Here is a 12,865-nt window from a genome sequence, read left to right as displayed (position 1 = left end):
GACATTCGGCGAGAGCGTGGTTTTAGCTTGGAGCTTATGACAGAGCTTGATAAGTGGTTGCCCTCTTCCATGGAAGTAACAGAAATTAGGTCAGAGACTGTGTTGTCGTGAGAACTCTGGGTTTTGTGACGTGACTAGGAAATTGTAGAACTTTCCACATTCCATTCCTAAGCTTCATTGGAATAGAAGTTCAGGACAGGTTTGTTCCTGAGTTTGGAGTAGCCTTTATTTTTCCTTTATACTTCTATATTTGTGAAATAGTTTGCATAAGTACTTATTACTTTTTTAACTTAAAAAAGCTTTTTAAAGTGAAATATGTCAGGCAGAGAAAGACAAATACCATATGATATCATTTATATGTGAAATCTAAAATCAAAATCACAGAAACAGGCTAGCATGGTGGTTACCAGGGGCTGGGGAAGAGGCTGTGGGGGAAATGGGGAGATGCTGGTCAAACAGTACAAACTTCCAGGTGTAAGATGAGGAAGTTTTGGGGATTTAACGTACAGCACGGTGAGTATAGTTAATAATACTACATTATATATGTGAAAGTAACTCAGAGAATAACTTTAAAAAAGGCTTTTTAAAAAAAATTAGAGGGGTCTGAATCAGTAGAGCTGAGTTGCATACAGTTTTTAAATGAATCTAGCAGAGGGAAGATTCTACAGCTTTTGAAAGATGAATTGTATGATATGATTATATAATATCTGTAATTTAGATTTTATGTTGCAGTTTTTAACAAGTTATATGTTTTCTAAACCTGAAATGCATACATTCAGGCAATATGCATCTATTTCAGTTGATGAGTTTCTGTGAACCCAGTGGTTTAGTTTATTCCAGGCACATTTCATTAGGACAAGAAATTAAGGTTTGTAAAAGACAAGAGAAAATAGATGTCTGTTGTTGGTTTGTTTAACGAAATAGTGTATGCATGAGAATATATATGTGAGGTTTACAAAAGAAATTTAATATTGTTTCAGGAAGCAACAAGCAGTGCTAAATTTGTTTTAAAGTACAAGATATATTAATACTTTCCCCTTTTATTCATTTGCATGAAAAGTGTATTGCATTGCTTATGTTTTAGATAGAATTTTGAGGTCAGCATAGAGATACCTGAGAAATTTACTTTTGGGGGCCTTATATGTACACATCTGGGGCTCTGTGTTCTCCCCATTGGCAGCTTCAAAATCAGAGTCACTATTGTTAGAACATTAACATCACAGTTAGCGAGAAGTGATTCATTTACATATAAATGATATTATGTTAAGAAGTCTCTTTGGCATATATAACATTTATCACTGTTTTTCCAACAGTTAGAGATTCATAGAACATCATTACATAAACATTTTACTATTTTGTCTTGAGGATTTCCTTCTTTGTAAACAAATACTCTTCCTAGTTCATAGGACAGAGCAGTACCTGTCTTATTTGGCTTTATTGAATATGAAAATCGTTGTTAGAACTCTAAGATCTTGCTAATGAAATACATTTTTTCCGGCAGCATTTAAACTTACCAAGGAAAGTAAGCCAATATAATATTATTGGCAACTTTTTAGACTTTCCCAAGAGAGAGTTTTTAAAAATCCAAAATTGAAGTATTGAGACCAGCTTTTTACATTTTTCAGTTGACAGCATCTCAGACTTTGGGTTGATTTGTACAGCCCTTTACGTCATTCTCACCCTGAGGAATGGTAACAGGTATTTGAAGTGTGTGTCTGGACTAGAGCTGTTCTTGCTCTGTGCTGAGTCGTTGGTGGATTGACTCAGTGGGCAAAGCCAGCCCCTGGAGCTGGACAAGAGTTGGTGCAAGATTTCCTTTGCTTGTTGGCTTCCTTTAAAATCTTGCTTTTTTTTCACTTGGAAATACACACACACACACACACACACACACAAAGAATAATTTGCCATGAAAGTGCTGCTTCTGCCTGATCCAAGAGATAGAATCTGTTTGGGGTAATATCTGTTTTCCTCCAGAATAGAAAATTGGGCTTTTCTCTTAACATTGAAATGTCTAGTGGTTGGTTATCACACCATCTCCCTGAGTTAAACAAGAAAAGGAGCAGAACTGAAAATTCTTTCATTAAATTCTGACCTTCAGAGCAGAGATAAGGAATGTTAAAGGGATCCCAAACCCTCATTCCATGTGAACAAAATATGGTGACATGATATTTTTCAGTTGAGTTATGAGTATTTTGATTTATTTAGGTGGGCAGATCAACCGAAAGCCCCATTGACTTCGTCGTTACAGACACCATTTCTGGCAGTCAGAACAATGACGAAGCCCAGATTACACAAAGCACCATATCCAGGTTTGCCTGCAGGATTGTCTGTGACAGGAATGAACCTTACACAGCACGGATATTCGCAGCCGGATTTGACTCTTCCAAAAACATATTTCTTGGAGTAAGTACTACTGATAAGCACATCGTTTCAAGAAAAACACCCATTGTTATCATATATAACATTTAGTTGTAGCCAAAAACTTTGTTTTGCATGATGCCTCTGGTTAAATTTTGAGATTTTAGTTTTCAGATGGATAGTTAAAAGCTTTTATTAAAAAATCTGAAAATAATTAAGTCATTACTTGTTATATTTGCTGTTTTATACTTGCATTTGCTGTATTATAATATGTACAGTAATTACTTTTTAAAGTATATGTTAACATTGTGTATAATGTATTTATGGTAGATTTAAGGAGCTTTATTTCAGAGGGAAAAATCAATGGTCAAAGCTAGATAATTAGTGTTCAAAGGAAAATATTAATCATTCATTCAAAAAACTGAGTGTTTGCTATGTTCCATATTGGGTGTTCTAGATGTGATATCATAGAGAATAAAACAGATTAAAAATCTCTTCCTTCCTAGGATTTCCATGTAAATGAAACCCAAAAGTTTTAGTGAATATCCAGTTTTAATGTAGTTCCTTTTTGATTCAGGATATTTTTGCAGGGGGAAAAACACACAAAATGGCCTAAACAATAATAAAAATGTATTATCCCACATTACAAGAAGCACCAAGAAAGGCCAGCTGCAGGGTTGGTTAATTCAGTGGTTCTGTGACATCCAGGGGATCTGGGTCCTTCTGTCTTGCCCTTTGCCTCTCTGGGCACATGAGCTTCCTCAGGCGAAGTCTTCTCAGGGGTGAAAGATGACTCTGCACTGCCACACATCTCCTGCAGCGTGACAACTTCCAGATGAAGAAGAGGCGTCAGAGGCACTGTTTATTCCTTGTCTCCTTGTAGAGCAAAGAAACCTTTCCAGGAAGCCTCCCAGAAGACTCATCAGGTCTCACTGCCCAGAACTCAGCCACATGCCTAAACCAGTCATTGGCAAGAGGCAGGGATTGTCCTAACTGGTTTATCCTAATCAGGATTCACCCCTGAGTCGTGGGAACAATATCTGGCTCTGTCCCCAAGAGAGAAAAGCGAAATCACTGTGGCACAGGCATCCAAGAGTATCTCCTGCCATTATTATCAAGCTGCTTGTGCTTTCCACCTTTGAGGATATAAACACTGATATTTGTATGAAAATACATGAAATATGAAAATATAGTGGCCACAAAGCGTTGGCTTAATAGTTGTTGAAATTTTGTATGTTTAATAAAAATGTTTTCCCTCCCTTCTGTATATTTCCCTGATAATGAGTTCAACACTGCACAAATTGAACTGAAGAATTCACACTAGACTCTGGAATCACCTGGGGTGGGGGGGTTTAAAAAAGTATCTCTGAGGGAGAGGCCCAGGCATCAGATTATTTTTTTTAGGCTCCCAAGATAAATGTAATGTGTCTCTGGAGATAAATTATTCATCCATTTTATCACTTCTTTCATATTGTTGGGCTAATTGCACATTTTATCCTTCTGATTATTGGCTTTAAATAGAAAATGAAAATTCACCCCTTTCCTCCCCTCTGTTCCTATCCAGTATTTCAAAGAGATTCTAGAACCCCTTCATTTTGAAATAATTTTAGCATGCTTTTTCTGGCCTCCAGGAAAAGGCAGCCAAATGGAAAAACCCGGATGGCCACATGGATGGGCTCACTACAAACGGCGTCCTGGTGATGCATCCAAGAGGGGGTTTCACTGAAGAGTCCCAGCCCGGGGTCTGGCGCGAGATCTCCGTCTGCGGAGACGTGTACACCTTGCGAGAAACCAGGTCGGCCCAGCAGAGGGGAAAGCTGGTAAGTGGACTTCAATCTGGAAAATGCACCAAACTACAAAAACCTAACTTGAGAACTATCTTTTTCCTCCCCTGAAATTCAGAACCTTTGTACAGGTACGAGTGTTGTGTACTGATCCCGGGGAATCAGAATTCTGTAAGCCCTTCAAAGTAAGAGGGAAATGGCCTTATTTCCTTTAATGGTTAAGCTTTTCCCAAAGTGAAGTAAATTATCTTTTGTTCCTTACTACCTTAAAAGCAAATCTTTTATTATATACTTCACCAGAATATTCCACTTAAATTCACTATAAGAAGAACACACAATGCGATATACACATGTTACAGAAATGTACACTTGAAATAGATGATTAATAGATAACCTTATCACCACTGTCACCCCAATAAATTTAATACAATTTTTTTTTAAATGAAGAAGCTTATTTTTAGTGCAAAACTTTACTAATTTGGAGAAATCCTAAGCAGTCTCAGGCTAATTAATGAAAATTGTGAATTACAGAATTACTTACTAGACTTTCTGGAACTAAAATATAATTAAGTTAGCTTTTTTCTTGAGTTCATAGTAAGAAATTAATACATAATTCCCTGTATAAATCACCAAAACCATAGTTACAGCTTTTTGCTTGAATAATTCATGTAGTGCATTGACTTGGCATGCTAATGTTTTCCTAGAACTATTACTACATATCCCAAATGCCCTAAAGCAGTTGATTTTTTAACCCTTTCTTCTATGGAGAATAATTGTACATTAAATGGGAAGCTTTAGGTTTCTGACCTTGCCATAGCTGTGGGGCACAGCACAAAAAGGTTCTTAATAAATTTTCTACTCTAGTACTTTTAATTAATTGTTAGGTAGAAGCTAGAACAAGAGAGAACAAATGTTTTCTTCAAACTTCCCATAGAAAACATATAAGGAAATAAAAGTTGTGATCTATCATTTTTCAGAGAGAACGATAATAACCAACTATTTTTAAAATGGAAAAAAGATGGGACTATTTTACTAACCTGGTTTGCTATTCTCTACTGAATGTTTGTTTTAAGGGGATTTTTTCCCAAATTTCTGTTTTACACCATTATTCAGCTACAGGTATAGCTTGTGTTTGATGATAAAGTCCAGTCTTGGAGCATTATGGTTTGAGCAAATAGGAGAAGCATTTTCTAAGGAAGGCCAAGCAAAATGCAATAAACTTTGTTTAAACACTTTTCAAGAGATTGTAAATAGGGAAGCGAATGTGAAAGCCGTTTTTCCAAATAACTTTTTGTTTCTCATCATTGGATAATTTTACATAAAATTAACCGAGGTTGGCCAGACTGGTTATTAATCATTTTAACAGCAACAGTAAGAAGTCAGCAAAAGGTTGCTGGATGCAGGCACTGCATTAAGATTTCAGAGACATTAGCTCATTTAATCTACACAGCAGCCTAGTCGGGGAAGTGGAATTGCCCACATTTTATAGATGAGGAAGGTGTGGCATAGAGAGCTTAAATATTGCTGAATGTCACAGAGTTAGAAGTGGCAGCAGATGGGATTGAAACTCGGGTTCCCCTGACTGAGAGTCTGAACTCCAAGTCGCCACTCAGTACTGTCTGTGGGGAGTCACACCTGGCTTTCACCTGAGATGTTCACACCAGAGCGTTTGCCTCCCTGGGCCAATAAAGAGCATAGGCAGCAATCCACGTAGGGCTTGTTTGTCCAGGAGGGCACATCCCAGTATGTGTATCTTGCCCACTCTGGTGATTGTGTCGTGACCCAGCTCAGGCAGCTGTGTGCCAGAGAAGTTCACAGTGCCACTGAAACAATTCCAAAAATAGCTTGTTTTAATGTATTACATTAAATAGGCGAATTTTGAAGTTTTCTGTGTAAGTGACCCTTAGATCTACGTAAAGTGCTGTTACTGTTCATTAGTGTGCGATTGACCCAGCCAACAATAAAGGTTTGCAGGTTTCCATCAGTGTGATCTTGGGCTGTGTGTGACACCATGGAGAGAAGGGGCCCCTCCTCCCTGCAGTCCCCTCGGATTAACTGGAAAACAGCTTCTCTCTAAGATGAGAACCTACTGATTCTTCACACTTTTGTTTCAGGGTATGCCTCTTTGGTCCTGTACATGTTACTGACAGCAGTTGACATAAATTATGTCTATCTGGAGATTAGATTTTAGTTCCTGGCAGTGCTCTTTATTTTTAGTTTAATATAAAAATATGGAATATGAAATGATCTGCTAGCAATCCAGAGTTATCTGTTTGTTATGACAGTAGTTGATGCCTCCTGTCCTCAGTGGGGAGCTACTGGAAGGTTTTGTGTTAATATCACACTCAGCATTCAATGTGAATTAATATGAAAATGTGTTTTTAACAACAAATCACCGTAGATTCTCATTAATACAGCAAATGATGAAACCTTGGCACTTTGTACTTGATCGGCATAATGAACTAAATTTGGGGTAATGGCTTCTCAGGAGCTTAACCCTCTGAGCAAATAAATAGGCGAATGAACTTTGAATTGTGTCCGACTCATTCACCTAGTTAATGGTAACGTATGGTAACATTGAGAATATTGCGCTGGTAGACTCTTGACTGTTTTATCAAATTATATTTGAGCTTTTTATTAAAACTATATTGCTTTGTGTAAAATTAGGTAAATTCAGTTAAGTTGATTTGCTTACCTAATTTTAGATGAAATCATGAAAATAACCATGGTGTTACTACATGCAGGCTCTACGAAGTGTTTTATGTTAATTCTTTCTCAGGTGTTATTCATAGTAACCAGCTGAGCTCGGTGTCTCAGTGTTGTTACTGTTCCCATTTACAGATGAGGAAACCAGGGCTTTAAAAGGTAGTCACTTGCTTAGGGGTGGTGGGTTGGGATTTGAATTCTCTACTCTGCGCTTAGCCATTTGATATGTAGAGGCCATTAGGTTTCAACTGTCTCTTACTTCCACAACCCTGTCTAGTCCTTGTTCCTTCTCCTTGCCTTTTTTTTTTTTTTGGGGGGGGGAGGGTGGGTGGGGAGAATTTAAAAATAAAACCTGAACCCTTATCTCTGCACAGTAGTATTTTACTATGCTGCCTCCTTGCACACTGTATTTGAAGAAAAACTACACATTTTGTTCACAGATACCACACAAGAAGTAACAGTTAAGGGAAAACAGCCTACTCTTTGAGCAGTCACTATATATAGTTCTGAAGTCAGGTCACAGATTTCAGTCCTGGTTCTACCACGTAGTCGCTCTGTGGTCTTAAATCAATAAATTGACCTCTCTGTGCCTGGCTTCACATCTATTTAATTGGAATAATGCTAGTACCTGTCTTCTAGGAGTGCTGTGAGAACTAAGTAAGGATCGGAGCAGTGCTGTTCACAGTAACAGTCCGTGTTGTTAGATGTTACAACTGAGCAGAGGCGAGGAGCTGCAGATCCGGCAGTCGGCCAGATGCCCACGGCTCTGCCCTTGACTGGTGTATTCCAGAGAAGCTCACAGATGAGGCAGCGAGCACATCAGCAGGCTATTGTGTGATGACCACAGCCATATAGAAAGTACTGGAAGGTACAGGAGGCCCTCAGAGGGACAGCTATCCTAGACATGGGAGTCAAGAGTATGTGGAAAATAAGAGACCACAGACTCCAAGTCTGTAAGATGTTGTTTACCAAGAAACTGCCTCTCAGGAAGGAAAGAAGGGTTGTTTGAACAGGTTGGCCACCACCAAACCGCAGTTTCTCACCACAACCAGAACTGTTCTTTTAGACACAGTTATATGCTGAGATGTGCCCTCCTCTGAAAGGGAGGAGGCCAGGGGGCGCTCAGTGTGGCGATGGGGGAGGAGGGACCTGCGGCAGACTTTAAAGAGGTTATTTGAAAGGAGTCACATGTTGTCCTGTAAGTATTAAGATTTATCATTTAGTTGGGACTTGAACTTTTTCTAAGTACTAATATTTGGTACTTTCTTATTAGGCAAGGGTTGCTTTCTTCACTAAAGGAAACCATCCAGGCCAAGTGACATCCCAGTGAGACCTGAATGATGAGTGGGAGTTGTCCACGCCGCGGGGCCGACTTGGGGTGGGGTGTGATGGAGAATTCCAGGCAGAGGGCACTCGTGCATGTGCCTGAGGACAGTCCAGCTTACTGTGTTTCATGGGCCAAACTCAGTGCTCACAGCACAGGGCAGCCCTGTTTCACAGTTAGAAAGGCAAGAGCTATAGCTGCAGAAGTCGAGTGGCCACTCCATGAATATTAGGAAGTTTTTGGCTTCATCCTGAAGGGCAGTGGAGAGGCAGCAAAGTCAGGGAATGACAAAATCTCTATTTTTTCCCATACGTTTCGCCCCTTTACACGGCTGTTTTCCTGCACCCTAGCCTCAGTGGGGTATGCCCCTGGCTCTGTCCTCAGCCTCCGTGCCCTCACAGGGACCCTGCCTGGGCACTCTCATCCACTCCGAGGCTGCACCTTGATACTGGCAAATCCCAGATGTGCTTCCCTGAGTCAGATCTGTCTCAGAGGCTGCAGTCTCACGTGCCTTCAGTACATTATGCTACAAACACTCTGTACAGCCCGCAGGTCCTACACACCCAAACTGATCTTACTATCTTTTCCCCACAATCTGCCGTTTCTCCTAGATTCCCTGTCCATGGAAAGCCCCGTTCTACATAGACAGTGAGCCAGATACATTCAAGTCTTTCTTCCTAAATCAGGAGCTAAGGGTTGAATCTAATTCCTCAGCGTTTAATACCTGTGCCTCTGGTCTGTTGCCACTGATCTTTTTTGCCTGGAGAGAGAACTCCCACTGTTTCTTCCACCTCTACTCTTATACCCACCCAGTCCACCCTCCAGACTTGGGGAACGGACTTTTGTGAGAGACAAATCTGTTCTGTTACAGCTGCCTGAAACTCTCCATTGACTCTGGGCACCGAGGCCACCTGACCTCTCCAGCCTGGGCCTCGTGTCCTGCCCCCTCCACACCCTGCACCCCATCCAGCCGCGAAACTGGTTGGACTCCTTGTTCCCTCAATGCACATGCTGTTTGGCCTTTCCTCGCCTCCTTCTGGTGCGCCTCCTGTCCCGCCCACTGACTCCTGACGCCATCGACTTCAAATCTCTGTTCAAGGAAAACCCTTTTAAAAACCATCTCTGACTTTGTCAGAGTAACAGCACACACTTACACAGTGCTTACTGCATTCCAGACATGGTTCCAAGAACTTTCTATTAACTTATTTAACGCTCACAGTCCCCTCATCTACATTTTACAGAAGGGGAAACCAAGGCACCGGGGGTTTGAGTAACTGCCCAAGGTCACAGAAGTGACTCACACCCAGGCAGTAGGCTCCAGAGCCCGCACTCGTCGCCACCGTGGTGATGTGGCCTCATAGCCCTTGCAGCACTTCATTGACCAGCTGGAGGCTGTCGGGCTCCCACTACTCAGGAGCAAGGCTCTTCAGGATGGGGGTGACGTTTTATTGGTCTTTGTACCCGAAAGCATATGCAGCCCGTGGAGGCAGCGGTCCTATTCCTGCTGACCTGTCTAACTGGGCTTCTTGTCAGCTGTTCGTCAGTCTCGTGAGCACCCGGTGCTTAGCACAGCCATCCTTTTAAAATTGAAGGCTCCCCGTGCACGCGTCTGCTCCAAGCCTTAGGAACGCAGGATGAAAGATAGTGTTCAAAGCTAAGGGTCACCAGGAGTCGTGTGGACCACTGCGATAATGACTGCAGGGCCCTACGGGGTCTTCGAAATTGGCTCTGGTCAAAATGAGTGTGGGTCTTCACTGGATGGGCTGTCCCCGATGAGATTAAAGAATAATTCTGTCATTGACTTAAGGAGGGAAAATACAAATCTAAGGACAGTTGTACTCATTCAAGTTACCACGACACTCATTGAAGACGTACAGCTGGGTAGACTGTACTTACGGCTTTGTGCCTATGGCATACGTATATTATATCCAGTGTTCAAATAAGGAAACGGAGGCTCCGGGAGGCTAAGTTACTCCCCCGACCTGTTTTCTAGTGCAATACACTGCCTCCCAGTGTTTACTTCTAAGATGATTTTTGTTTATTTTGAGAGGAAAGGATGTTAGAGTGATTTGTCGAATTTCGCTTTCAAAAGGCGTGTCTATCAAACTTGTTATAGGTGGAAACTGAGACCAACGTCCTGCAGGACGGCTCCCTCATCGACCTGTGCGGGGCCACTCTTCTCTGGAGAACAGCGGACGGCCTTTTCCACGCTCCCACGCAGAAACACATAGAGGCCCTGCGGCAGGAGATCAACGCCGCGCGCCCGCAGTGCCCCGTGGGGCTCAACACGCTGGCCTTCCCCAGCATCAACAGGAAGGAGGTGGTGGAGGAAAAGCAGCCCTGGGCGTACCTCAGCTGCGGCCACGTACACGGCTACCACAACTGGGGCCACCGGAGCGACACGGAGGCCAACGAGAGGGAGTGTCCCATGTGCAGGACTGTGGGCCCCTACGTGCCTCTGTGGCTTGGCTGTGAGGCAGGATTTTACGTGGACGCAGGACCGCCCACGCACGCCTTCACCCCGTGTGGACACGTGTGCTCAGAGAAGTCTGCAAAATACTGGTCTCAGATCCCGTTGCCTCACGGAACTCACGCATTTCACGCTGCCTGCCCTTTCTGTGCCACGCAGCTGGTTGGGGAACAGAACTGCATCAAATTAATTTTCCAGGGTCCAGTGGACTGACGCCCTTGACAGCCATCGACGACTTTATTAAACAACTTACTGTGAAGATTTTTGCCACTAACTCTAGATTTTACCTTTTTATAAAGCTGTTTATTAAGGGGGGAGGGGAGGGCCCGAGGCTGGGAGAAAAGGGGACATAGTGATGAAACAGACCCGGAGTTGAACAGCTAGCTGTGGTCTGTTGCATGCTCCAGACAGCGGCCTCGTCATGGAAGTCGGCTTGATTAAAACCACACTGTCTTTATAATATTTGGATTTAAAATGCCATGCTTTTATTTTAACCTTGGGTTTGTAAACAAGGTTTTTTTTTTTTCCTTTGAAGACTTGGATAAAACTTTAAATCATATTGAAATCATACAAACGAAGAAATTTATTCAAAAGTCGTTGACTCTTAATGGGCAGCCTTCCGTGCTATGGGGTGTAGGTGTTAACCTGAAAGACATGCAGTGTCTGGAAATACTTGATACAGGCTAGATGGAATCTGACCAGATACCAAAGGGGCGGCTCTTTAAAATGGTGAACCCCGAGACGTTAGGCACAGGTGGTGGTTTTGAAATCTGGGCTGTTTTCTGATTTATTTTTCTTACTTTCGGTGGGGGGCGGGGTGGGGGTATATTCATATGTTGTCATGTTTTCTTTTTATTAACGTTGGTGGAATTGAATTCTTTTATACACACAGTCACCAAATACCATGGCATTTCAAACAATTTTCCATAACTTTTTAGTCTGCCTGTGTATGTCCACTGTGGTTTGTCCCTGATACTCACCTTGCATGGCCCGAACTGTTTGATGAAAATGTAGCAGCTCTTAAAAATTCATTCACTGGGGGTAATTATTGCAGCAGTAAACATGGCCTAGGTCTTATAATACCAAGTTTATTTGCTTACCGAATTGTTTAATATTTAAGAGTGATTAAAAATGAGATTTTACTTTTTAAAACCACTTGTTGGGGCTTCATAAGTTTTTTTTTTTCCTTCCTTAAGAAAGCCAAAATTTTGTGAGCCTGAAAGCAACATATCACAATGATACAAGCATTTTTATTCACTCTCTTTCCACCATCTGCCACCTTCCCTCACAGCTTACAGAGCCCTGTAAGTTTTGAAAATGTTTGCAAATCAAACTAAATTTAAATGTGATCATTAGATATACACAACACCAAGTGGTACATCTGCAGAGATAATTTGAAATTCCTGATTTCAAGAGAGCAAATGAGTGTTTACTGAGGAATAATTAAATCAGAATTTCATATGAGCTCCACCATCCCTCTCTGTTAGTTTCATTTCATTTGGAATAATTCTTGGATGTTCACTCTGTGTGGTACCAGTAGTATCACTGCTCCCAGAATGTAAAGTCCTTTAGACGTGAGACTGCCAGAGCTAGCTGAGATGAAATAGATCCCTGCCACATGGAGCAAGTATTTATTTAAACTAACATCCTCTTAAATTGACCATTGCAAATTTGGGCTACATTTTTTTAACCTTTGTAAAGAGATATAATTTATATGATTCTAATATACTATATCCATACTTGAATTGGTTTTTCCATGTTCTGCCTCCTGGCAAATATTTTGCCTATTTTCAGCTGTTCTTACCCATTTTGAATGTCTTTTCCTTAAAGTGATAAACTGTATTACTCTTGATTGCTGCTGCTTAGTTTGACTTAATATATAAAACGTTCAGCCTCTCAGTTTTAAAATACCTTTCCTTTTCAATGGATATTATTACTTAGGGTGAGGCATTTTGTTTTGGTAGTTTCTGAGTGATGTGAAAATTCAACAACAGTCCTCTTATTGATAGCTTACTCTATTCTGTGTAGCTTACTCTACCTGCAGATAGAAAAGGAACGAAAACAATGAACTTGCCTAGAATAATATATCAAACGCTTTTGATTTAGCCAGACAGAGTCTCCAGTGATTAGCTTTCACTGATAAGAGTGTGTCTTTTCAGTGTATGGTTCTTTGGGCTCCACAATGATAAAGGAGACACACAGACCCTTTTCTTGCTATAGAGC

At 41.3% G+C, this 12,865-nt stretch overlaps 1 protein-coding gene across 1 annotated transcript in view; it reads left to right on the top strand.

Annotated features, from left to right (window-relative positions):
• PELI2 (pellino E3 ubiquitin protein ligase family member 2) overlaps positions 1 to 11,797 on the top strand; it is a 154,730-nt gene extending 142,933 nt beyond the window's left edge. Inside the window, exons 4-6 of the mRNA XM_033108938.1 lie at positions 2,206 to 2,403; positions 3,990 to 4,178; positions 10,289 to 11,797. Of these exons, the coding sequence (XP_032964829.1) occupies positions 2,206 to 2,403; positions 3,990 to 4,178; positions 10,289 to 10,855 (954 nt within the window). The 3' untranslated portion in view covers positions 10,856 to 11,797. The remainder of the gene's footprint in view (positions 1 to 2,205; positions 2,404 to 3,989; positions 4,179 to 10,288) is intronic.
• The last annotated feature ends 1,068 nt before the right edge of the window (positions 11,798 to 12,865 follow it).

The sequence above is a fragment of the Rhinolophus ferrumequinum genome, chromosome 6, assembly GCF_004115265.2.
Source record: "Rhinolophus ferrumequinum isolate MPI-CBG mRhiFer1 chromosome 6, mRhiFer1_v1.p, whole genome shotgun sequence".
NCBI lineage: Eukaryota > Metazoa > Chordata > Mammalia > Chiroptera > Rhinolophidae > Rhinolophus > Rhinolophus ferrumequinum.
The sequence above is the reverse complement of the archived record's forward strand: the minus strand, read 5'-3'. Positions and strand labels throughout refer to the sequence as shown.